We start from the raw sequence: 26,958 nt of genomic DNA on the forward strand, positions 1-26,958 counted from the left end.
AGGTCAAGCACTTCTTTTAAGTACTTTGCTATGTGAGTTTTATTTAATCCTTACAACAGCCCAGTGTGAGAGTTACTGTTTTCATCACCATTTTCATAGATAAAAAAATATCCAAGAAAGGTGACAGCTTGCCCGATGTCACCCAACCATTAAGAGATGGAGGCAGCCCAGCCAGTGTGGCTCAGTGGTTGAGCGTTGACCCATGCACCAAGAGGTCGCCAGTTCAATTCCTGGTCAGGGCACATGCCCAGGTTGTGGGCCCGATCCCCAGTGGGGGACATGCAGGAGGCGGCCAGTTGATGTTGTCTCTCATTGATGTTTCTATCTATCTCTCCCTCTCCCTTCTTCCCGCTCTAAAGTCAATAAAGAAAACAAATTTTTTTTTAAAAAAAGAAAAAGAGATAGAGGCAGCATCCAAACCCAGGCAGCTGGCTCCAGAAACTGTGCTCTTGTTTACTGTATGGTCTTTTTCACGCTCCCAGTGAACATCTGTTCCTAATCAATCCTGAAGAGGATTGCATTCATGATGAGAACCCTCCACAAGTATGAATTCACAAGGACTCATACCATCATACCCAGGCTAAAGGATCCCAAACCCACAACCTAATATGATCCTTGATTATTCTATTCTGTATAACTCTATTTCTAGCTTTTCTCCTAAACTAGGTTCTCTTCCAGGGCGTGCCAAGTAACTTGGCACAGTTTTACTGACCAACAGCCCTGAATGACTGGCCCCACCAGGCTCAGGGTCCCTCTCCTCTCAACCCAGCAGGGATGGTTTCCTCTGCTCCTCGTCAAAGAGTTAGTAGTAGAGAGCTATTTTTGCAGTCCTGACGTTCTTAGATGTCATTACTTTTTGAAAATTTACTACAGCACATTTATTAGTGTACTATAAAGAACAGTATTTCCATAAATAATTAAACCCAAACTACACTGATCAAAATAAATGAGCAGAATGTTCCTGATGGTACAACCAGTCTTGACTTGCTCACTAACGCAGATAATGAGGAGACTCACAGGAGGCCCCATTATCGACCGTTATGAAGATACAGATTGTCCAGCACTAACAAGCTCGGTATTTATTACCTACAGGCATGGAGGTGGGTGGGGCGGGGTGGGTGAGGAGGGTGGCCATGGCACATAGCCCAGGAATAGGACAAATCATCTACTTCTAAGCCCCTCTGGCTAGCCTCCTATATACTCATCCTGGCCTCAGTCTATCCTGTCTATAAAATGGGCAGCACTCTATCTCACCTGAGTGGAAATGCGTAATGTCCTTGTCAGGAGAATGGTCTGTAAACCCAAGGAGAAAGGAGGAAACTGGGAGTGAGCAGAGGTCAGCTACGCAAAGCCAAAGCAGCAGGAGGTCCAAGGTGTAAGGTACCATGTTTCTGTCTGAGCCTCACATCCCTCATCTCTGTGCTGATTGACTTGATGAAGACAGTTCCCAAGGGCACGTCCAGCTTTGACATTCCGTGAGCCCAAGGTGCCTGTAGTGTCTCCCACAGTGATCCTCCCTCCTCTGAGCTCATAGCCTGAAATGATCACTTGACAATTGACCACATATCACCCCATGGCATCTGTCTTGTTATGTGTTATTTAAGCAGTCTCATATCCAAAGATATTGGAAGGACCATGAGGCTAACAGTGTCTCATCTTTGTTTGTCTTCTCCTTCCATCACATCCCTGCCAGCCCCTATGCCCAGAACACTGGCACATACTGAGGAAACACTTAGCAAAGGGTTGAGTATCTTATGTGAGTCCATAGGTACATAAGGAAGAAGCCAGGATTGCTGACTAGCCCCTATTTCTATCTTACGAAGTGGGATAAAGATGCCTGTTAAGCCTTATGTTAAAATTCACATATGAAATAATAAACCAGATATATAAACTCAATGCTATTAAGAGACAGTTTTAGACTGTCCCCCCTCCCCAGCTAAGGCAGTCTGTAAATCCTATGACCACTTAGGAAGGGGGAACTGAATGCATCTGAGGCAGTTTCATAGAGGTGCTGTGTTTGAGTCTTGAACTGTGCTGTGAATAATGGGTGCATCTCCATAGAGGGAAGTCTCAAGAGCAAAGGTTTGTAGTTAGGAGGGAGCTTGGCACAATGAAGAGGCTGCCTTGGCTAGAATGAAGGAGTCAACCAAGGAACAGTCAAATACAAAGTTGGAGAAGTAGACACAGAACATACACAGGGAGGGGCCCCAAATGCCAAGCTAAAGGACTTTGGATCTGAACCCAAAGGCTAAAGCTGCTCAAGCTATAATGTGGACATACTGCTTGAAATAGTGTGATAGCAGCTGTCAAATTAGGAACAGCTAAGAAAAAAAATCATCAGTATCCCAAAGGATGAGGATCTCCTATTCCTTTGTGGCCTCTGCTAGATGAGACGTGGGGGCTACTATCACTCCTCCACCCACGTGGTCAAACATGACCGAGCACCTACTCCAGGTGAGGCAGAGCTTCCTTACCTCTACTCACTGCCGACAAAGTCAGTCACCCAACAGTTCAAGGGGAGGTAAGCATGGTCAGCCAAATTCCATTCACCCCATAGCTCCAGTTGTGATGACGCAAAGTGGCCCACTGCACGCTAGCATCTACTTCCCACCTCCTCCTCCACAAGGTCTCTTTTCTCCCAAACTTGCTGAAAAATCATCCTTTGACTTTTTCCCTGTGAGGGAAATGTCTCAAGTCAGCCAAGAGGCCAAAGGAAGCAGGAGATCAACAGTGAGTCTAAGCCCCAGGCCTCGGGCACATCTAGCCTCGGACAAAGCCCTCGCCTTCAGATTTCTTCCTGTCTTAGCCTGTCGGGCTATGCTGCCCCTCTCTGCTGCTTCTGGGATGGTTGAGGGCCCACCGATCATCTAGTTCCTAAATTCCCTCAGTTGCGGTAATAGATCTACACAGCCCAGGGGAAAAGCCGTTCTCCCTTCGGCCTCCTGAGCCTTCTTACCACTGGAGCCACAACCCCCCTTCCTTTAAATCCAACACAACTGGAAAAGTCACTTTCTGGCATTCCTTCCTTGTCAACTCCAAAGCCAGCTCCAACCGCTGCATTCCTGCAATCACTCCATCAGTTCTCCCAACTGAGGAGTTTGCAGCTTCTGCTCACCTTGGAAATCACTGCAGGATCTGAGAAGCAAGTCACACTCGGTAACCCAGACATCCGAGGAAGCGCAGAGCAGACAAATAGCCGGTGTCTGCCCCCTCCTTTTCACGCGCCCCTCCCCCCAGGCCAACAGTGACCAGGAGCAATTAGTGCATTCTGCCTTTCCCAGCTACATCTCTACTGAGAGGCTCCCCTGTAATATTAATTAAAAACATATTCTTTTTGGCAAACCCTGGAAGAACGGCTTCTGTGGCAGGCTTCTTTATTAAGCCTCCGAGAAGACATAATGCATTAAGAAATTATGACACGGGGACTGTGAGCAGAGACAATGAAGGCTAGACAATCCAGCCAAGAGCTATTGGAAAAATCTGCTTGGGAGCCACAATTAGATGCTCCAGTGAGTGAAATACAATTAATCGGATCAAATCTGTCACTATTTTGCACATTAGGAGTAAATATTTGAGAACACAGTTCAGCTGAATTAGTTCAAGGTATGAAATCCCAAGGTATGAGAACCCGTGTGTCCCCACCTCCTAGCATGCTCAGGGAAGGGTGATCTGGTAGGGACCTGGAATCATCAGCATCTCCTATTTTTCTTCACCAAGCTGCAGTGTTGGGCACATTAACTGAAAACTACCTGGCAAGTCATTCCAACCAGATACAGTACAGAGGCAGCAACCTGCAAAACCTCTGGAAGTGAGCTGCTGGAAAGGAAAGGGGATCCATTTAAAGAGGGGCAGCACTGTTACCCCAATGCCAGGAATGGGGATCCCCATGAGAGTTACCTCGGGGAAGAGGGTGCATGAAAAGTGGGTTGTTGCCTTCACAACTCCCCACAGCCATTTGCCAACTCACTGACCAAACAGGATGGTGTCTTCCTTCATTTGTGAGAGAAGGGCAGAATGTTTTTCTGTTCCCCTGTAAACTACAGGGACTAGGCTCTCTCTGGGTGCTTGTGAAATATTCTCTAATCGCCATTAATCACCAGGATCCCAGCTGGACATAACAAGAGAGAATGAACGGCAAATCACTCAGGCTCCAAGTTCACGTCCACTCACCTCGCCCCCCAGAACACCTGGTAGGGCAAGATCAGTCAGCGGGAGACCAAGACTCCATCCCCTCCTGATGCCTTCTGGCTCAAGCCTGTTGGGTACCTCCTCCTTGGCCCCCCAAGCCATCCCTCCCCACTCCTGGGACCAAAGTGAATACATGTTCCAAGCCAGGGACAAGGATGTCCTTCTGCCCAGAGACCCTGGGCACACGCTGGGCACATGGGGTGGGGTGGAGGTCCCTGTCTTGCATTTCCACCTCTGCATGCCTGACTGCAAACTGTTGGAGTGGAGTTCAATTTCCAATTATATGGGGTGACTGAAAACTCCCCGAAAAGGAAGTCATGTCAAGTAATGAGGTCCACGAAAGGCACTTGGTAGGAGAGCATGTTAATTAACCTGGTGGCCTTCCCAGAGCAGGACATGTTTAGCACTTTTGAAGTCAGAAGAGAAGATAAAATTCTCTTTTCATGTCAAAAGGGCCTTATGCTAGGACCTAAGTTGCCTGCCTTGGGGCCACCTCTCTCCACTTTGGAGCCAGTGATGAAGAAGCCTTTCGGAGAGTTCCGCATCCCCATCACTCTTCACCTGGGTTTTATTTAGAGCACCTCCTTTAGCGCCCTCCAGACAGGAAGAGGGGAGAAAGAAACCAACTAGGTAATGTCACAGAAATTGGTTTCCCAATTACTCTCCTAAGGGTTGTTTTTTAAAGTCTCTCAAAGACAGGTGCATGTTAACATGTTTTCCATCTTCCCTCAGAGCATTGCAGACCTGGTACTCGACAAAGCCTTTCTCTCTGGGACTGCGTGCAAAGCGTGGTCAAAGAGAGGCTCAGCTCAGGAGCTGAAGGGACAGTCCTTCTCCGGACCAGAGAGAAGACACCATGGGATCCCTGCACTCACCTATGCTGCCCTTTACTTTGCCTGAACAGTGAGACATGCCACCAGCCCAACCAATAACCCCTGGGGAACTGTCTGTGGATTGGCCAAATCTCATCACTGTTACTAAGGACTCCAAGGCTAACTGGTCCACTCCCCCAGGCCCTTCTGGTCCTCTTTTAACTGAAGAGCCATTTCTCCAAAAAGCATTGGGCAAGACCTGCCCCCTCCCTCCCTCTGCTTTACACTGCATGGAAGACGGGCAGAGAAGGCTATGCTCGTTTAACTACTATATACTGAAAGCATCCTCTACAGTCCCGTCTTCAGGGGCTTTGTCAGCACACACACATGCACACACGCGCACACACACATGCACACACACATGCACACACACAAGGATCCTTAAAATAAAAGCAGAGGTGTAAGAAAACTCTTCAGGCAGAGTAAGTTTATACTGTCCACATGTGCCCATAATCCCTAATAAAGTCACAGAAACATGAGGACATCACCTCTTCCTCCTAGGACACATTTACTTCAAGACATCCTGTCCACCCTCCTCGCCCAGTGAGAACACAGGAAGGAATGAGCACGCACACACACACTCACACACGCACACTCTCCTCTGGGAACTTGTAAATCTTCAATCACCCATCCCCACAAAGGCACACGTTGCCCGCCCCCCCCACCCAGAGCTGCCTGCTCCAAAGCTTTGGGGGTCTTCACTGGATGCAGATGAAGCAGCCACCGTGCTGGCCGTGCAGACAGGCTGCCAGGGAGCTAGAATGCCCAAGTCCTTCCCGCCCAGCACCCATTACCCAGGCTGGGCTACCAGCTGTGTGTCATTAAGAACCAGGAAATCTGGACTCAGGGTTGCCCATGTGCTGCGCAGACTCCTAGCTTTCCTGTTATTCGCTTCTCACCTCTGTGACACTCCCAGCCAGGCCCCTTTAAAATAAGGTAAAATTTTCCGAGGGAATCTTTAATGCCAGTCATGAAGAGATATACAAAGGGAGGTGGGCGGTGCTTTCCCATCGAATAAGTTCCCCTAAGCTGCCTGTGCAGACATCCATCATCCTCCTGCCCAGCGCAGGGTTCCCATCTGATACGGAGAGCCAGAGAAGAGAAAAGGATGTTTGTGAGCCTGGCTGAAGTGGGGGCTGCGGAAGTGAGGGAAGTGGGGTAAATCGCCAGAGCCCATCCCTGCTGTTCCTAGGCTCGGCTGCACCGCGCCGGGTGCGGGTGAGTTGGCGGGGAGGGACCCCTCCTGGCGCGCTCTGCTGCGGGCTGCAGCGGCTGCTGGGGCGGCCGGTGCTCGGAGCCCAGCGCTGGACAGAGAGCTCAGAGCCACGGGAGTGGACTCAAGGGCGCCACCTCTCGATACAGCCGCTTCCAGGGGAACCTGGCCGCAGAGAAGAGGTGGAGAGGTGTGCCTAAAGCCCCGGGAACCCAACTCCATTCCCGGAGCCCACTGTAGTGCCAGACGAAGTGGCTGGGGCGAGATTTTGCCCAGCGACTTGTATGTGCTTGTGCATGCGTGAGGGCAAGGGGTACCGAATGGGCGCTGACTTTCACTTCAGCTTTAAACTTTTCTGCTGCCTCTCCTGTAGCATTCCAGGGCAGCTGCCCGGGTTCTGAGGGGGGAGTCAGTGTCACCTGGAGACCAGCCTTGGGTGGGCTTGTCCTGCTTTTTCCTGCCGGGCTGGGGAAAGTGGTTCAGGTGCAGAGCAGAGAGCCTAAGGTGGGCAGGAGTGGGGAGTCTGAGTGGCCGCCATCTCCCGGGTTCCCTTCCCAGTGATTGGAGCCGAGAAGGGGGAAGCCCTGGCAGTGGTGGGAATCTGTCTGTCTGTCTGTCTGTCCAGCAGCTCCCTCCCCAAATCAGCCAGTGTCCTCACCCATTAATTCAGTCGCCCAACAGGAAAACTGACTCTCCAAGCCGAGTACCACAGAAAGTGACCACAGATCCCTCTCTGCTCATCTTTAAGCCCTTCTTGCCCCTCTCCCCTCCAGGCGGCCCCAGTCCTAGGGTCTCCGAAGAACGCACACTGTTTCCCAACAAACTCCACTAACCTGTTAGGGGCAAGAAGCAGCTGGGTGAACCTGTTCTCTCTAAAAGTCATTGTACACCGTCCCCCTTCCGACCCTAGAGTAACTATCTGTCCCCGTCCCTGTTTCTGCCCCCATTCTCCTCTGCTGTGGGAGACAGTGAGATCCACTGCGCGCGGGTGGGTACTCACGCTGCTGTTGTGTCCCGACCAGTGCACCATGGCTTGGTTGTGGGCCGAGTCCCCGGTCAGTGCAAACGAGGTGCTGGGCAGCCGGAGCTCTTCGGCCGCCGCTCCCCCAGCCCGCGAAGCCTTCACCTCCTCCCGGAGACCCTTGGCCAGAGGACGGCTTCCTGTGGAACCATCGGACAAGGCAGTGGCCTGGGTGTCCCCGCGTTCCAGGGCACCGGGCGGCTGCGCTCGGCGACTCCTTCTCGAGCTGCCAGGTTTGCCAGGAGCCGGGATATCCTGTCCCCACCGTGCGCCTGCTGGCGACAGCCCCCCGGCTTCTCCCAGCCTATTTCCTCCGCTGCTGCTGGCTGGCTGGAGCAGCGGCTCTGGTCTGGGCCGGCGCCCCAGTACGGTGCCTCTCCGAGCTGTCGCCAGCTCCTCCGGCCACTGGCTTGCCACTGCCCCCGGCAAGAGAGGAAGCAGCGCCGGGTGCCGCGAAGCCGGGGCTGTGGGGCGCCCAGGTCCGCCTGTAGCGCCCCAAGTGATCTCGGCACCAGCTAGGACCCACGTCGACAGGAGCAGGAGCCCAGTCCGGGCAAGGGGAGCCCCGGGCCAGCCTACGGGGCGCTCCGTGCGTGCTACCTCCATCCCGCTGCCGCTGCCGAGGCTCGGGGCCGTGGAGTGTGTGGCGCCTGCCTGCCGAGGTGCGGGTCCGGGCGCGGGGGTGTGAGTGTGCCAGTGAGCAAGCCAGCAAGTGTGTGTGTGTCGGGGGAGTGGGGAGGGGGCGGCCAGGAAGGAGGTGGCTCGGGCTGGCTCGTCTCCTGGGTCCTCTCCACTCTTCCCTCCTAGCTCTCCATAGCTTGCTCTCTTGTCCAGAGAGCGATTCCAAACCCGTGGAAAATTAATAAATGCCCCTTCGGTGCTTTTCTCCCCCTTAAAGTAAGATCCCCAGAATCTCCCCTACCGAGCTCCAACAGAAATTTTGTAAAAAGGAGTGTTCAAAGATAATGAGAAAATCCTCTTAAAATATGAAAATCAAGCCAGATCCAGGAGAAGGGCTGGTGACAGACCCCAATCCAGAGTCTCTCCGAAATCCAGCCTCCAACCTGCTCCCGGTGAAGAGTGGGGAGCCTCTTCTCGCTGCTTTTAGGGGGTTACTCTTCAGGCCTTTTGGGGTGGGGGGAGATGGCACGCAGGGAGAACAGAATGGGTCTCAAGGGAGGAGGAGGAGGAGTAAAGTGTTTTCAGCGCCAACTGTTCCTGTTCGGGAGCCAAGGGGGAGCCCAGCCAGAGCCTGTGCGTGGGGAGACAGCACTAGGAAGCTGAGTGCGGGATGGACCCAGGACTCCACTTAGGCTCCTTGCCCCCGCCTGCTGCTGCCCGCCCCCCTCCCATCCAGCAGGCTGCACCTCCCGCTTGGGTGGGGGCTCCTAGAGCTCCTGTGCGCTTGCGTGCGCGCAGGCGGGCGAGGGTGAGGAGAGCAGCGAGCGGTGCGCCCTAGGCGGGCAGGCGCCCCTGGGTGGGGGTACCTAGCTGAGCCTGAGCTGTCTAGGTGTGTAAAGGTCCTTGGCTCTGTGCGTGTGCATCTGCACATGCATGTGTGCGTGTTAGTGTGAGTAATGGGGTGTGGGGCGGATCCGAGCTGTAGGCAGGCTCGGATCACGCATGGGCTATATTTGCATTTTTATGAGCCTGTGAGTTGTCAGAGAGGCAAGAATGAGAGCAAGGCTGGAGGCTCAGGACAGCCTCCCTCCTGGCGCACAGTGCATCCGTGGTCCCCCACCGCCCGAGGATATAACCTGGTTGTTCCTTAAGCCTATAGAAGGCGAGGGGGGAGAACTGGGAGTCTCGAGCCCTGGTGTCAAGGGCTTGCCAGCCGATTCATGGGCTCTCCTTCCTGGGACCCCCAGCGGTCGCTGGAGAGAGGCAGCACTGGAGACCCTTCTGCACTCGGAGGATCCAAGCTTTCCCTCCCACCCCACCCCCACCCCCTGAGGGCGCACCTAGATTCCTTTCTGAAGGAGCTCAGTTGTTCTTTCAAAGTGTCTGCTGCCAGTTAAAGGATTCAGCCCTCCTGCACCCCCTGCAGAAGCGCGCTGGGCCCCTTCGAGCCCTGTAAGAAGGAGGAGAGTTCGGGGGGCTGGAGAGAGGGGAGCTAATCCAAGGACGACCTCGAGATGCGGTCGTGCAGTTCAGCCCGACTCCGAGAAGCTCCGTGATTTCTAGGGCTTGAAAAGGCTGGGATAGGCTGTGATGAAAGGGGAGGGGTATTTTGAGAAAGGAGCAGGATTTAGGGAGGGGGCCTGAAGAGTTTGAAGGCCTCCAGGCTCTTCCCTTTCTCTTGAGGGTTAGACAAAGAGTTCTTCTGTGGGAGATGTTTAAAACAGAGCGGGAGAGGGGAGGGGAGGAAGATGGAGTGACGGGAAAAGAAGGGAACGAACGAGAAGAGTGTAGAGAGAGGGAAGAGGAGAAGAGGAGGAGTTGACGACGGAGCGAAGGATAGAAGGTACGCTAACGGGCTGCAGAGGGGCAGGGGAGAGGAAAGGAAAGCCCGAGAGGGCGCCAGGGAAGGCCAGGAAGGATGGAGGAGGCAGAGGCGGCTCCTGGGGATCCGAGCCGGCCTGCGAGGAAGGCTGCAACCAGTGGTTTGCCGGAGTTCCCACCCGAGCAAACCCGCTTTGCCATCTGGAGCTAAATTGGAAAATAGGAACCGCGGAAGCTGGGCGGGACAGCCAAGCTGGTGACAAAGTCCAGCCCAGAATAAGGCAGGCCCTGGCATTTGTGGGTTTCCAAAGACCCCAGGCGACGGGCCACCCAAAGAAAAGTTCTGCTCCGAAGGCGGAGGTGGGCGCAGGATCGGGGACTCGGCCGAAGCCGGCCATCCGCGGATTCCCAGCGCCCCTGCTGGGGAAGGTTCGGCGCTGCAGCCGGAGAGCAGCTTCGGAGTTTGGGGCCGACTGGAGATTCCTCCTCTGCTTGGGCTCTGGGTGGTTAGGTGGCACAGTATAAGAAATCTGGGCTGTCTAGCAGACCTCCAGTACCAGAGACTCATACACCCAGGAGGGTGCATCATTCCAAACCCCAGGCCCTCAGAGAAGGGCCAACCCCAGAATCTCTCTGAAGTCTTCCCAAGGAAGGCAGTCGTTCTCAAGAGCAAGGCTGAGGTCTCCCCCCACCACCACCTGCCCCCACCTATCTGAAGGAGCCCCAAACCACCAACCCAGATAGAACCTGTGGGAAAGGTCGGATCCTGAATTTGCCAGTATGTGGCTATTAAGTATTTGGGGAAAAACGGATAAATGACTCACAAGTGCAGCATTTCACACATCTGCACCAACTCATCCTCTGGGCATTGCTCCATCATGATCACCTCCTCCTTCTATCTCCAGTCTCTCCCTCCTTCACCCTTTGCCTAGCACTGCCTACCCTCAGCCCTGCGCTGCCCCTTCCTCCCCAGTCTCCCAGTGCCCACCAACCTTCTCTACCACCCAAACCTCTTCTCCCCTGTAAGTGTTCTCCCCCATACCCGCAGCCTCTCTTCCTCACCTGGCTCTCTCTCCTGGACTTTCTACAATCTGACATTTGCCTTCGGGCGACTCATCAAAGCCCTGCCCCAACAAATACCACTGGAGAGTTTCCAGAGACACCCCCAAGAGCCTCCACTTCCTGCCTTTGTAAACACGGTCCATCTAGAAGGATGTCCCTGGGTCTACATAGGACCATGACTCGTGGCTATTGTTTTAGAGGCACAGCTCCATGCTGTTGGCAGAAATAGTCTCTTAAAATGTAAAGAAGATTATGTCATGGATTGCCATCCTCAAAATTCTTTACGAGCAAAACATTCAAATTTCTTAGAATGGTGTCCAAGCCTCCTTGCGCTGTCACCTCTGGACTTTCTTACCAGATTCCTTCAGCCTGTAATCTGCCCTCTGCCACCATTTCCAACATGGTGTGTTTTAAATGCCAGTTCTTCCGTGAAGCCTGTCCCCACTATCCCACAGAATCTGACACCACATGCACTATCATTATCACCACTACCACCATCATCGCCAATGTCTTGTCTTCCTTCCTGCTATTAGATGGGAGCTGTACAGTACCTATTTGGAATTTAAATTTTTTTCTTTATTAATTTTCAGAGAGAGAGGAAGGGAGAAGGAGAGAAAGATAGAAACATCGATGAGCAAGAACATCGATTGACTGCTTTGTGCATGCCCCCCACTGGGGATTGGGCCCACAGCTTGGGCATGTGCCCTGGCCAGGAATTGCACCAGTGACCTCTTGGTGCATGGGTCAACATTCAACACTGAGCCACACCAGCCGGGCCCTATTTGGAATTTAAAAGCAAGGGTGAGGGTTGGATTGGGCTCCCCTTTCCCTTGCTTGAATAATGCCTGCTTCAGGGAGAAAAGCAGGTTGATAGCTAGGCTTAGCCCTCACTAGTCCCAATGGGGAGTGCAAAGAAGTCCTCACTGAGAATGCATTTTCCCTTCAGGCTTCCTCCCTGTTACAAACAACTGGAGAAAGCAAACTGTATGCTACAAGCTACCCTTGAGATCACAATAAATGTCACCCTAATATCGCATTTTTCAGGGTTGTTTTTTTAATCATTACAGTGAAATAACACTTTGGAGAATTGTTCTACTCCCTGACATCACAAATACACACATACTCACTCACTCTTCGAACCCCTTAATAATCTAATAGACAGCTTGCCATCAGCACCCAGAGCCGACACATATAAACATTACAATCATTCCTATTTCTCGTATTTTAGAACATGTTCAGCACTCCTCATACGAGGATTTAAAGACAAATTCCACATACATCTTAGGAAAAATTGTGTTTCTCCCATGAAACTGACATCTTTTCTTAAAGGCTTTCTTAAAGTACCTTTGTCTTCTCACTTTGTCTTCCTCTTGTCTTGAAAGTCAAGCTGAGTACTGGGTTCACTTGCTCTAAACAGTGTGCAGAACAAGATCTTATCCTCCGCTCCCCCTTCACTGAATGTTGTGTTTCATTGTTTGATACTCTTTGGTCTTACTATATCTGTGCATTGTTGATAAGCCACTTCACATGCTTTTTAGAACTAAATAGGAAATTAATTAATTGATTAACATCAAAACAACAGTGCATATTGTAACTCTCTGACTTTCTACAGGGGCAAATGATTAGAAAATAAAACTTGAAATGCAGATAAAAGCAGTCACGAGACCCCTGAAATCAGAACTTTCGTAACTGTGCCCGTGAGGGCAAGAAGTGCCTATTTTGCTCAACACTATATCCTCAGCACCTGGGCCCAATCCCTGGCACAGCACTGACTGCTGATAAGTGTACAATAAAAGATGAATATAAATAACATTCTGATGCAACTACTACTCATCTGGTCTTCTTAGCATATGTACACTTTCTAAAGAGGCCAAAGTCTGACATTCAGTTGATGCTATGCCTACCACAGGTAACCATCCGCCCAGTCATCATAGGTATAGGGAGTAACATTAAGAATCTTGCCCACAAAGGCACCAAAGACTTTAGTGGAAGAGAAAGAAGAAAGGTAGAGAAAAGAAGAGATGAGCAGAGAAAAGAAAGCATGAGCAGAAAAAAAACCTAGAAACTGACATTTATTTATTTTTAATATGTTTTTATTAAGTTTTATTTTTTAGAAATAGAAGAAGGGAGAGAGAGAGAGAGAGAGAGAGAGAGAGACATCCATGTGAGTGAGAAACATCCATCAGCTGCCTCCTGCACACCCCCTACCAGGGACCGAGCCCGCAACCCGGGCACGTGCCCTGACTGGGAATAAAACCAGGACCTCTCAGTCCATGGGATAATGCTCAACCCACTGAGCCAAGCTGGCTGAACCTAAAAACTGACATTTAATAAGGACTTTCTTTAATTCAGGCTTTATATCTCCTATGCTTGTGGTTCATTTAATTATGACAAAATATGTTTTCTTGGTCCAGTCAATAGATTGAGAAACAGAAACATATACAGGTGAAACAGTGATGATAGGTCCGATCAAGTTGATGATAATGATGAGCATTAACACATACTGAGCACTAACTCTGGACCAGATGTGGGGTAAGGACCCATCACCATTCTAGAGGAGCGATCAAGACTATACTTTGGAGCTAAATTGCCTGTGTTCAAATTCCAACCACACCACCACCAGCATGTGGCCTTGGACAAATTACTTAACCTCTCTGTTTCCATTTCTCATCTGTAAGTGGGGAGGGTGGAAATACTTACCATATAGGGCACAGTGAAGATTAAGTGAATTAATGTACATAAAGCAGTTGAACAACGTGTGGCACAGATACATTTGGTTATAAATGTTGTTACTCTTAACAGTTGGTGGAGGCCAGCACTTTGTTCCCATTTTACAGATGAGGAAACGGATTCAGAGAGGTTGGGTTGTACAGCTTGTGACAGAACTAGGGGTGGAATTCCGATCTGACATTAGGGCTAAGCTTTCACACAGTGGTCTACACTATCTTCCTGTCCTAGAACACATGACAAGCCCTAGACAAATTTGCCTTCAGGTCTACCTGACTCAAAAACCAGAGTTCTTTGGGCTTCACCGCCCCGTTCCATGAGGACTAATGCTGGTAGCTGGTGTTCACTGGGCACGTGGCTCCCACAACATGCCTAGCACTTTGAGAAGAGGTTGTTGATTTAGTTGGTAGCATCCTTATCTGTAAATGACACCCCCTAGGAAGGCAGAGAACATTGCGGTCAGTGAATTCCAAGCCTGTCTTCAAGTAGCAAGTTGAAGCTGAAGAAGTAAAGTCAAGAATGGCAACTTAGCCTTCGGGACAGAACATGAGCATTAAGCTGACGAAAGTCATCAGCAACTTTTGGGACACTCCGCCCTGGTCAGGTCTCCAAAAGAAAAGAAGGGGTGGATGCAGTTGGGAAAGAAGATGTGGAGGAAAATAGCTTTTGTTTTCTAGTCTTCTCCCCAATGACTCTAAAGGCAATGCTGTGTTTCTTAGAGGAAAGGTGGTCTCTTCAAAACAGCATGGGGAATGAAAGCAGCCACTGAGACCCTTGATGCATGATGATGGGCCAGACGGACAGACAAGCCTGAGAAAGTTTGAGAAGCGGAAGGGAATCCATAGAGTGCTATGACTGAAGAACTGTACACACACACACACACCCTTCCAGAACCTCTATTTACAAATTGAGATCCCATGCTCAGAGAGGTTAAACCCACCCTCCAAGGCTAATAATAGGGAGGGTTGGGGATTTTCTAAGAGCAAGTTGGATACAAGAGAAGCAAGAAGGAGGGGGAAGGACAGATTGGAAAACCCTTACAAACAGCCCCAGGCCATGTTGGCTGTGGCCAGAGGAGGGGAGTATTGTGGATATGAGTGTGGCCCTCCCTTCCTGCCCTGGGGGGGGGCACACCCTTCCACCCATCCAGGTGTCAGAATCAGGAAGACCAGAGGGACCTGGGAGAGCTGGGGAGCTGGCAGTTCTTGGGAAACTGTTCCAGTGTGGCAGAGAGAAAAGTAGGAAACTGAATACAGCCTCAAAACAAACCTGCGGATTACAACGGAGCAGAAGGGAGGGAGGGAGCACCGCAGAGGTCACTGGAAGCCCAGATGAGGCTTCTTTTGTAAAAACAAAAATCAGGCAAGGGAGCCTGGGTGCTCCTGGGAGCTGCTCCCCTGCCCCTGCTCCCACAGGTCCAGGCTCCCTCCTACTAAGGTGGAGTCTTTGCCCTGTGGCGCCTCCCCCTCCCCCTTGCCTAATCCACCCTCCGTCTTCCTTCAGAACTTAGGTCTAGCAGCACCTCCTTCAGGGAGCTTCCTGACTTCAGGACACCCCCTCCCCTATTATTAGGGTGACCACCTGTCAGTTTAGTTCCACTTTCCCAGCCTAATTACTAATAGCACCCCTTTCACTCAAAATTGTTTCAGTCTGAGAATAAATTATGTGGTTACGCACCCTACATACTATATGTTCTAGGACTATCCACCTCTTCTTTAAAAAATTACTGTAGTTGGATTTTTATGTGTTTGGATAGAGATTGAATTAATGCTGCTTTCCTCCAAAATACTATACACCTCATAAGCAAAGGAATCAAAATTAAACTTTTAATTTTGGGATAATTGGAGATTCACATGTAGTTGTAAGAAATAGCCTGGCTGGTGTGGCTCAGTGGACTGAGCATCAGCCCATGCACCAAGAGGTCGCTGGTTTGATTCCCAGTCAGGTCACATGCCCAGGCTGTGGGCTCAATCCCCAGGAGGGGGCATGCAGGAAGCAGTCAATCAATGTATCTCTCTCTCTCTCTCTCTTCCTCTCTCTCTAAAATCAATAAAAAATATTTTTAAGACAGAAATAACACAAAGATATTCCATGTTTCCTTTACCCAGCCACCCCCCTCCAAAGATAACATCTTACAGAATTACAGTACATCACCACCAGAATGTTGACATTAAAACAATTAAGCTACAGAAACTTTCTTTTACCACAAGGATCCCCACCTTGTCATTTTATAGCCACACCCACTTCATGCTATCTCCAACCTCTCCTTAATCCCAGGCAACCACTAATCTGTTCTCCATACTATAACTTTGTCATTTCATGTATCAGAGTTTATTTAACCTGTTGAAGGACATCTGAGTTGTTTCTAGTTAGGGGCTATAATGAATAAAGACGCCACAAACATTCATGTATAGGATTTTCTGTGGATGTAAATTTTCATTTCTCTGGGATAAATGCCCAGGAGTAAAATTGTTTGGTCCTATGGTAGTTGCATGTTTAGTTTTTTAACAAACTGCCAAACTGTTTTCCAGAATGGCTGACCAGTTTTACATTCTCAACAGCAATGAATTCTCTCTAGCACTTGATGCTATCAATATAATTTTTATTTTAACTATTATAGTAGGTATGTAATGAAATCTCATTGTGACTTTAATTTGCATTTTCCTCATGACTAATGTTGTTGAACATCTTTTCATGTCCTATTTGCCATCCATATATCCTCTTAGGTGAAATATCTCTGCATGTCTTTGACCACTTTCCAATTACAGTGATACCTCGGTTCTCGACCGTCCTCCTGGAACGAATTATGTTCGAGAACCGAGGTATCACTGTATATTGGTTTGGTTTACTGCTAAGTTTTGAGCATTCGTTATATATTCTACATACTAGTCTTTGTAGGATATGTGGCTTGAAATTTTTTTCTTCCAGTCAATCACTTGTCTTTCCATCCTCCTAATAGGATCTATCACAGAGCAGAGCAGAATTATTGTGATGAAGTCTAATTTATAAATTTTCTTTTTATAAAGCATGCTTTTGATGTCATTCGCACATTTTGCTTGGCCCTGGATCATGAAGATTTTCTCCTATGACTGTTTCTTTAAGTTTTATAATTTGAATTTCACATTTAAGCACATGATCCATTTTGATTTAATTTTTGTATAAGGTATGAGACACGTTGAAGTTCATTTTTATGATTATAGATGTCCAATTGCTCCAGCACCATTTGTTGAGAAGCTGTCTTCCCTCCATTGAATTGCTTTCATAACTTCATCACAAATCAGTTGGGCACATTTGTGTGAGTCTGTGTCTGAATTCTCTCTTCTGTTTCACTGGTCAGTGTACCTATCTTTCTGCCAATACCACATAGACTTCTTTATTGTAGCTATATAGTTGTCTTGAAATTGGGAAGACTGATTTTTTTCCACTGTGTTGCTCTTTTCAAAATTGTTTTAGCTATTCTAATACTTTGATATAAATTTTTGCTTTTTGCTATAAATTTTAGAATACTCTTATTTATCTTAATAAAAAATCTTGCTAGGATTTTTATAGGAATTCTTTTGAACCTGTACATCAATTTGGAGAGAACTAACTTCTTTGCAATGTTGAGTCTTCCAATCCATGAACACAAAATGTCTCTTCAATTATTTCTATCTCCTTCTATTCTTTTATCAGAATTTTATAGTTTTTAGCATATAATTTCTGTATCTATTTTCTTAGATTTATACCTAAGTATTTCTTTGTGACTATAAATGATATATTTTTTTAACTTTGGTACCCACGTGTTTACTGCCAGCATGTAGAAATACAATTAATTTTTGTATCTTTATCTTGTATCCTGTGACCTTGCTGAACTTACTTATTCCAGGATTACTTTCATAGATACCTTGTGATTTTTCTGTGTAAATAATGTCATAGCCAAATAGGGATAGGGACAGTTTTATTTCTTCCTTTCCAGTCTACATGCCTTTTATTTTCTTCTTGCTTTCTGCACTGGGTAGAACTTCAGCACTGTGTTGAATAAAAGTGGTAAGATTGGACATCCTTGCCTTTTTCTGGTCTTAGAGAAAAAGCATTCACTCTTTCACCATTAAGTATAATGTTACCCATAGGATTTTTTGTAGGTGCCTTTTACCAAGTAGAGAAAGTTCTCTTCTATTCCTATTATTTTGATTTGTTTTGTCGTAAATAAGTGTTAAATTTTGTCAAGTGCTTTTGTCTGTATCAATTGACATGATCAGTTTAGTTTTCCTCATTAGCCTATTAATAGGGATTTCTTTTCTTATATTAAACCAGTCTTGCATCCCTGCAGTAATCTCCACTTGGTCATGGTAGCTAATTCATTTAGTACATTGTCGAATTCTATTTGCTAATATTCTGTTAAAGATTTTTGTATCCATATTAATGAATAGTATTGATCTGTGCTTTTTATTATTTTTTGTACTGTCTGGTTTCAGAGTCAGAATAATATTAACTTCATAAAATGAATTGGTAAGTATTCCCTCCTCCTCTGTTTTCTGGAAGAGATTATATAGAATTGGTCTTAATTCTTCTTTAAACATGATAGAAGTCATCTGAGCCAGAAAATTGCTTTTAGGGGAGTTTTTTTTTTTTTTAATTATGAATTCAATTTGCTTAGTACATATAGAGCTATTTAAATTACCTATTTTATACAGGGCAAGTTGTGGTAGTTGGTGTTTTTTAAAACATCAATCTATTTTATCAAAGTTGTCAAATTTGTGCACATAGAATTGTTAGTAGTATTTCTTTATTATCTTTTCATGTCTCCAGAATTGGTAGTGACACCCCCATTCCTGATATTGCTAACTTCTTCCATATTATTTTGCTGGTTTTGTTAGAAGTTTGTCAATTGTATTGCTCTTTTCAAAGAAAAAGCTTTTTCAGTGATTTTTCTCTATTTCTGTTTTCAGTTTTATTGATATTATTTTAATATATCCTTCTTTATTTATGTTCTTCAATTGGAAGCTTAAATTATTGACTTGAAGCTTTTCCTCTTCTCTACTGTATACATGTAGTACTAAAAATTGTCCTCTCAGCATTATTTTAGCTGTATCCCACAAATATTGATATGTGGTATTTTTATTTTAATTCAGTTCAATTTATTTAAAGATATTTTTCTTTATTGATTTTAGAGAGAGGAAGGGAGAGGGAGAGAGAGATAGAAACATCAATGAGAGAGAATATCGATTGGCTGCCTCCTGCATGCACCCCTCAATGGGGATTTTGCCCACAATCTGGGCATGTGCCTTGACTGGAAATCAATTTTTTATTTTTATTTTTTTGAGCCTTCCCCTTTGACCCATGGATTATTTGGGAGTTTGTTCTTTTGTTTCCAGGTGTTTGGAAAATTTCCTCTTATCCATTTTTCCACTGTTGATTTGTAGTGTGATTTCACTGTGGTAAGGGAAATTCTCTATGATTTCATTTTTTAAAATATGTTGAGGCTTCTTTTATAGCCTAGAATAGTATCTCCCTTATCTATGTTCTGTGGGCACTTGAAAACAAAGTGTATTCTGTGTAGTATTTTATAAATGTCTTATTGGTTGATGGTACTTTTGAATTATTCTATGTCCCTGTGGATTTTCTGTCCAGTTGTTCCATCAGTTGTACAGAGAGGGGTGCTGAAGTCTCTAACTGTAATTGTGGATTTGTCTATTTCTCCTTTTAGTTCTATCAGGTTTTTGGGGGTTTTTTTGTTTTTAATTCTCATCCAAGGACATTTTTCCATTTTTTGTTCAGATAGAGTGGGAGCGGGGGAGAGAGAGAAACATCGATGTGAAAGGGACACATTGAGTGGTTGCCACCCACACGACCAAACCAGGGCCAGGGACAAACTGCAACCAAGGTACGTACCCTTAGTGGGAACCGAACCCGGGTCTCTCTGGACTGCAGGCTGATGCTCTAACCGCTGAGCCAAATCAGCCAGGGCAGTTCTATCAGGTTTTGCTTCACATATTTCACAGCTTTATGTTTGATGCTTGCACATTTAAGATTGCCATGTCTTCTTGATAGATTGACCCCTTTGTCATCATATACTTCTCTCTCTGCTAATTTTCTTTCTTCTGAAGTCCACTTTCTTTGCTATTAATGTAGTTAGTCCTGCTTTCTTTTGATGAGTGTTTTCATGATATATCCGTTCCATCCTTTTATAGTTATACGTGACCAAGTTCCTTACAGATAACAAAGAGTTGGGTCATGTTTATTAATCCATCCTGCCAACCTTTGTCTTTTACTTTATATATTTAGACCATTTACAGTTAATGTAATTAGTGACATGCTAGAGGTTAAGTCTGTCATATAGTTTTTTGTTTTCTATTTGTTCTCTGTGTATTTCATTTCTCTGTTTGATTTTACTTGCCTTCCTATGGATTACTTTGACATTTTTAAAATTCCATTATTATTTATCTATAGCATTTTTTTAGTGTATCTCTATATAGTTTTTAATGTTTCTTTTAGGTATTCCATTAAATATACAGAAATATGAATAGACCACTGTTTTTTATTTTACCAGTTTGAGTATAGAAATCTTATTTGCCTTTATGATCCTTTACCCTTCCCTACTTATAATTGTCTTAAAATATTTTCTATACATACATTTAGAACTATATCCAACAGTTACAATTTTTGCTTTGACCATCAGACAAAATTTAGAAAACTCAATATGAGCAGAGATGAAAGTCCCGACTCCACTAGGCTCCCCTGAGACCACTTCAGCAGGAAGAGGCAGGGAGGCCTCGTTACTGTTGGGTGGGGGTAAACGTGGCTTCCACTGATATCACGGTAGGGATGGAGGGAGCCTCATTACCACCCGGAACAGGTGAGAGTCTTGGCTTCTTATGTGGCCTGTTCTGACACTGCTCTGGCAGAGGGCTGGAGCATCTTCCGGCCTCACGAGGGTGGAAGTCTAGGCTCAACATTCAGCCTTTACAGGTATGAGTGGAGGTAAGGCCAGTTTTTTTCTGGTGTTTGGCTAGAGTAGAGCTATTATTGTCTACAGTCTCTGCTTGCCAAGATGCCCCGTTCCTGATACTTCGCTGAAAAGAGCAGGATTTCTATTGTCTGCACACATTGCCATTTCCAGGTTGTTGGCTTCTTCATCTGCCAAGTCTGGATACAGGGGAAAACAAAACCCAAGGAACTCACCACTGTGTCATTTCTTGGGTCCCAAGTCCCAAATCTGCCATCATTTTTCTGCATTTCCCAGACTTTTTATGATTGTTTCACATATAATACCCATGGTTTTTTGTTACACATGGTAAGAAGAATAAAGAAAAGCACACCTACTCCATCTCCCCAAAGCCGATCATACCTACATTTGTGCATCATTATATTTTCAACACCAAACTCAGTTCCTGGCACAGAGTAGTACATCTTACATAAATAGTTGATCTGTGAATGCATGAATACAACTAATTCCAAATTCTCCAGATTTTAAGCCCCTCCCACATGTAAGCTTTTCAGGGGATCTACACTCGTCCAGCCTGGAAAGGGGTCTCTGACCAGAAGGTAACCTTTCATTATCTGTAATGTGTGTCCCTGAAGGGTTATAGATCTGTAAAATTGAGATAATCATAGCATCAATCTTACAGGTTATGGTAAGGATTAAATAAGGAATCCACATGCAGCACTCAGAAACACCTCTGTACCTCTGCCAAATTGTAGGCTCTCGATAAATACTATTATTGTGCGAAAAACCAAATTTTTGTCCATTGAATTGCATTTCTTACTGATTTGCTTTATCATTTCAGAAGTGATGTCATTTTATTTCTCATTCATTTTCAGCGTGACAATGGTCCCCAATGCTGAGTTTCTCAGTCTCCCTCCCAGGCTTTGTGACAAGCCTACAAATGGACTGATGATCAGTGCAGCCAAGGATCTTAAGAATTCATTGAATTCTGGGGCACCTTCTTTTATTCAGCCCCTACATCACCCCTAAGTATTCCATTTTACATATTCACATATCACATATTTACATGTTACATATTTACATGTTACATATTTACATGTTACATATTTACATGTTACATATTTACATATTCTGCATGCTTAGAGTCGGGCATCATGAGCTCTTGCACTCACAGGCCACGCTCTGTGGAGGTTTTCCATTGGATGCTCATAGGTTATACAGTTATAATACCCATTTTTTTCTGTTGCTAACCATCATCATAACAACACTAGATACCGCTTATGGAGGATTTATTATATCTCAGACCCTTTTTTTTTTCAGAGATTTACCAGAATTTTCTCAGTTAAGCCTCATGAAAGAACTGGGATATAAGCCCTCTTACCATCCCTGCTTTTCAAATAAGAAAACTGAAGTCTAGATAGTTAAGCAACCTGCCCAAGGATATAGGACTACAAGCGTTGGGGCCAGCGATCCAGCCAGGCCTGTCTGAGGCCCAGCCCACCTGCTCTTGCCTGAGAAGCAGGGGCCACCTCCTCCAGCAACAACCACCACCACACAAATCAATGTTTCCCCAGGGCCCCCTTTTCCAGGGGCCAAACAGTTTAGAACCTGAGCAAACCTGGTTCATGGAAATCAAAAATTCAAGCAGGCTAGCAGGAAGAAGTCTGGGTTCTGCTTAATTGACCCAGTATAATTATTTCCGTTGAATTGCTCTACATCTGGGGATGGGTATTTACTAAGCAGACTGGCCCAGTGGTTCCCTGCAGCACCTGTTTTAGTTGGGAGGAAGTTAATTGCTTGGAAAGTTTTTATCTAAATCACTGAAATTCTTATTCCTCCAATGCCTGAAATACACACACACACACACGCACACACGCACAGTCTTGTGCTAAAGGGCTTTACCAGAAGATGAACTTGCCCTTTAGCTTAGATGCTGCTTCTGAATGACAGCTCAAACCATTTTGAGGCTCTTCATAGCACAGTTATTCCAAACAGCCAGAACAAGTTCCCTGCTCTGTAGAAAGGAGACAGCAAGGAGCCGTATGGTCTCTGGACCACCACCCAGATCAAAGACACCCCACCACCACCACCACCACCACCACCACCACCACCACCAAAAGAAACAAGCCAGTAATAGGATCAGGGAAAATACGCTCAGCCAAAGTTGCTTTTTTCTTCTCTGGAAACTCAAGAAAAAGATAAATTACAGTTTCTGTTAGTAACATAATGACTTTAATTAAAATTTAGGGGGTCGGAAAAACCAATTCTGAATGTCACATTCCCAGGGATGTGTGTTAAGCTTGAGAGAATGAAAATGCAGCCCCGTAAATAACTGGCATATTACAACTAGAGCTCTGAGTGTGCCACAGTCACTTAGAGTGAGAACAGCAATTAAATGCTTACCAGGATCCCATTCTCCGCCCTCCCTGCCCCTGCCCTCATTTATTCCCAGGTGACAACAGCACAGTAGCCTTTCTCCCTCTCCATCCGAGCAACAGTCCACCTCCAAGGCCCTTCTTATGTTCTTCCTGCAACCCTTTCCTGAAGACTGTCCCACAGAAGTCCTCCCCCCCCCGATCAGCCACTGCGCGTGTGTTCTGCTCCCGGCATTGCCCCTGTGAATTGGACTAACTTCAGCTCTGTACTCGAGTCTGCTGTATGCAGCTCTCTAACTGGGCCACGTTTCCCTGACCAGAGTACACGCTCTTAGGAGGCACTGTACCTGTCATATTGAAAACAGATATTTAGAGCCAAAGGATCTCACAGACCATATTGCAGATGAGAAAAGAGGTCACAGAGCTAGCTGGGGCCTGAGCCAGGACTAGAGCTCAGTCATTCTCTTCGTTCAGTTTGGGCTCCCACCCTGCTCTGGCTCGGTGGCAGGTTTCGGGTGAGTTCCATCAAACATCACCTTGGTCGGGCATGAAGGAGAGGGTGCTAGGGGAAATTTTCCGTAGCCTACCACAGTGCAAGCCCATCCCGGGGTGGTATCCTGAAGACCGGCGTGGAGCGAGGCAGCTTAGGTGGAGGGCCGAGGAGAGACTGGTCCAGAGCAGTTTGCTTGTGGCCGACACAACCAGCCAGTGCTGTCGGGGGTCGGGGGGGGGGGGGGGGCTCCACTCTGAAGGAATGAGAAAGGCCAGCCTCCCTGCAGCTCTGGTCTGGCCAGGGAAAGGGCTGACATTGCAGAAGCTCCTCCCGCCCCTCCCTTGTCTCCTTTCCCATCCACAGTGTCCTAGCTCCAACCCCCCAGAAGCAGGCCCTGAGTGATTGTTAAAGGAGGGGGTGGGGAACAAGAAAGGGAGGAAGCCAAGAAAGAGTACAATTCTATGAATAGTCACATGGAGGGTAGCTTTGCCCTGATCCTTCAGGAATAAATGCTCTGGTTACTCTTAAGTAACTCTTAAGTTACCCCTCAGTGTTGTCCCAAACAGAGGACAGAAAGTTGAGACCCTATACTCCCAACCTTCAGGCATCAGCTAAGGACCAATTGGAGGACATCGGTTCCCAGGCCCTTCTGTCTTCTCATATGAATGGGTAGAGTGAGCTCCAGGTGACCAAGGGAAGGTCTTTGAAAAGGACCACAGGTGCTAACTATCAGAAGCTCAAGGACACTAAACGGGGACATAAATGATGAAAAGGGACCTGAGGACATCTAAGCAAAACACCAATATTGTAATACTAGGACATTTTTATCTAGTCAACAAGCAGCTTGAAAACTTAGCCAACAAATATCCGTGGTCTTTGTTTTGTAGTTTCATAAGGCGGCGCCTCCCCTCTAGTTACAGGTACCAGAGGTGGTGGGAAGTAGGCAGGGTTTCCATGAGGGAAAACCCCTCAGGGCATAAGTGAAGGAATGTGGTGGTTAAGCAGGACAGCGTTCTGATCACCAATCTCCCACCAGGCTTGGCATACACAGTCAGGTGGGAGACTCGAGGAAGGCTGCCTGGACCTCCCCAGGAGGGAGAGGAGCATATTGTTTAAGAACACACATTGGTTTTTAAACCCCAACCCTACAATTAACCAACTCTGAGTCCCTGGAGAAAGTCTTTAACCTCTATGCACTTCAATTTAATCATCTGGAAAAATGAAAAATGTTAAGAGTTATCTTATGGATTTGTTGGAAGGAATAAATAAGGGGTGTGTGTGTGTGTGTGTGTGTGTGTGTGTGTGTGTGTGTGTGATTTAGCGAAGGCACTGACTATTGTGTTTGCCATAGGTTGTATTTCCCAAAGAAAGCCACAATGTGCCTGCCCTTTAGAACCTGGGCATTCCCTCGCCAAGAAGTAGTCTATTTACACTCTCTTTGCACCCAGGTGGGCCTGTGACTCGCTCGTAACAAACAAAGGCAACTAGAAGTGATGTGCCGGTGGAGGAGGGAACAGAAAAGCTGATGGAGCTTCCACCTGGTTCTCTGAGAGTCTTGCTTTTGGAACCTGGGACACCATATTGTGAGGAAGCCCTAAGCAGCTCCCATGGAGATGAGCGGCCGAGAGGTCCTGAGTCTACAGAGAGAGAGAGAGTTGTCAGCCAACCCCCATCTGCTCTGGTCGTTGTCCAACCACAATCCAAGCCAGGGCTGTTTAGTAAGTCTTCCCAAATTCCTGCTCCACAGAAACAGTGGGATATAATAAAATGATTGTTTTTTACTTAAGCCACTAAGTGGTGATTTGTTACACAGCAACAGATAATTGAAATGGTGCTTCATAAAAGCCAAGGATTGACATTGTTATTCACTACAGTACTAGGGTATTATTCAGAGCCTCGCAGGCTCAGAAATGCGATTTTGTTTTATCCCACTGAGAATGACTGGGTATCACAGGGATTGACTCTCACTAATCAAGGTCAAAGAGGACTGCAGTACTGCCCAGAATGCCAATTTATTATCGTGATAGACTTGCAAGGGGGTTATGCACCCCATCCCCAGACCAGATTATTCCTTCCATGTAAGAAATTTACCTTGGAAGCTAAACTATAATCAGGCTGTCTAGCAAGCACAAAGTGAGAAATTAGTTGCCTGACTCACACAATCCAACGGTAGCAGGTCAAAGGCGTACACCGTGTTCATCTCTCTGGAAAGGACCCAGCAGCTGCCAGGTCCCGACAGCCCAGACCGCAGGCTAGGTCACTACCTGCTTTAAATGGCCCTTTGATGGACACTGATAGCATTTGTTCATCTGGTTTTCTTTTTTCCACCTTCAATATAGATAATTCCCTCTGGTTAGTATAACATTTCAGTCCAGTGGATATTAACAGCATTCTATAAAAAATAAAATAGTCATAAAAATTCAAGAAATACTAGCTTCAGCCAAGTGAAAAGGGTTTCATTATTACAGGACTTCTCAGCAACTTGAAGATGTGAATGTCTGATGCAAACCACCCAGAGGCAAATAGAAGACAATGACTTCCTCCATACACACGTACCCGCTCCGACCCCCCTTTACAGTTTGTCAACTGTTGTCTTAAAGAGAGCTTCATTCATGCAAGTCACTCTGAACCAGGAAGCTCTCTGACTATTTAAACTGTCTTTATATGGGACTTTCCTGGCCCATTCAGTTGATTTTGTGCTTTCAGAAGATTCACCTCATTTTCCTTTTGTCCAGATTCTCTTGCAGAGTACTGGTCTCTTGCCTTCAAGGAGTTTTGAAAAGGGGTGGGCGGAGCACTAGAATAGAGATTCGAAATGTCGTGGTGCCTCTAGAAATGCTGTCGAGAGTTAGTGTTCAACGCGGGCTTTGAAGACAGCGCGGAAGGGAGCACCTGCGGCCGCAGGAGCAGGCTGGGCGGAGCCCCAGAGGAGCAAGGACCGGAGCGTTGGGAAGTTGGGCAGGGCACGTGCATGGAGGGGTGAAGCTGACAATGCAGGAAGAGTCTAGTAAGCACACTAAAGAGACCAGGCATTACACAAAGGTGTAGAGACACAGAGATGGGCTGTAAGAGAGTAAGAATGGCCAGGTTATCTCCAGAGCTGCGGAAAGAACTCTGAAGCTAGTATTCAGAACACACTGAAGGTAAAGTACAGTAAACCCTCAATTTCACACACCTTGATTTAATGGACTTTGGATTTAATAGGCAAAATTTCCAGCCCATATGTCATATGTGAAAATTCACACCCTGTTAATTTTTAAATGCTTTTAACCAAGATTTGTTTATAATTAAATGCACAGGGGTGGGGTTTTTTTTGTTGTTGTTATTAATTCACTGTGTTTTTTTTAACAAATTTTAGTGACTAGGCCATATGTCGGGAAAAAACACTGCAGTGCTTTTTGTCGCCATAAATAAACATTACAAATGTACAGCTATAGTCTACATATTTAAATCCAAGAGTCACTGCTCCAAGACGACGTTCGGGAATGAGTTGCACGCGATCACACCGCATCGCCCGGGGAGTTGGTGCTGTTGCGTGGCTGATTTTCTGTGTGTTCTGCCGGTGGCTGTTCCCACGTGCGCTACGCCACGTCCCAGCCGTGTGCATTAATTCGCTCGAGGTGACTGGGGAATGCACACA

The 26,958-nt window shown here is 46.7% G+C and overlaps 1 protein-coding gene across 1 annotated transcript in view; it reads right to left on the bottom strand.

Annotated features, from left to right (window-relative positions):
- The window catches only part of SORCS3 (sortilin related VPS10 domain containing receptor 3), a 549,191-nt gene extending 541,061 nt beyond the window's left edge, over positions 1 to 8,130 (bottom strand). Inside the window, exon 1 of the mRNA XM_036265289.1 lies at positions 7,274 to 8,130. Coding sequence (XP_036121182.1) covers positions 7,274 to 7,900 — 627 coding nt within the window. The 5' untranslated portion in view covers positions 7,901 to 8,130. The remainder of the gene's footprint in view (positions 1 to 7,273) is intronic.
- Positions 8,131 to 26,958: the final 18,828 nt, after the last annotated feature.

This window comes from Molossus molossus, unplaced genomic scaffold (assembly GCF_014108415.1).
Source record: "Molossus molossus isolate mMolMol1 unplaced genomic scaffold, mMolMol1.p scaffold_m16_p_17, whole genome shotgun sequence".
NCBI classification, from domain to species: Eukaryota; Metazoa; Chordata; class Mammalia; order Chiroptera; family Molossidae; genus Molossus; species Molossus molossus.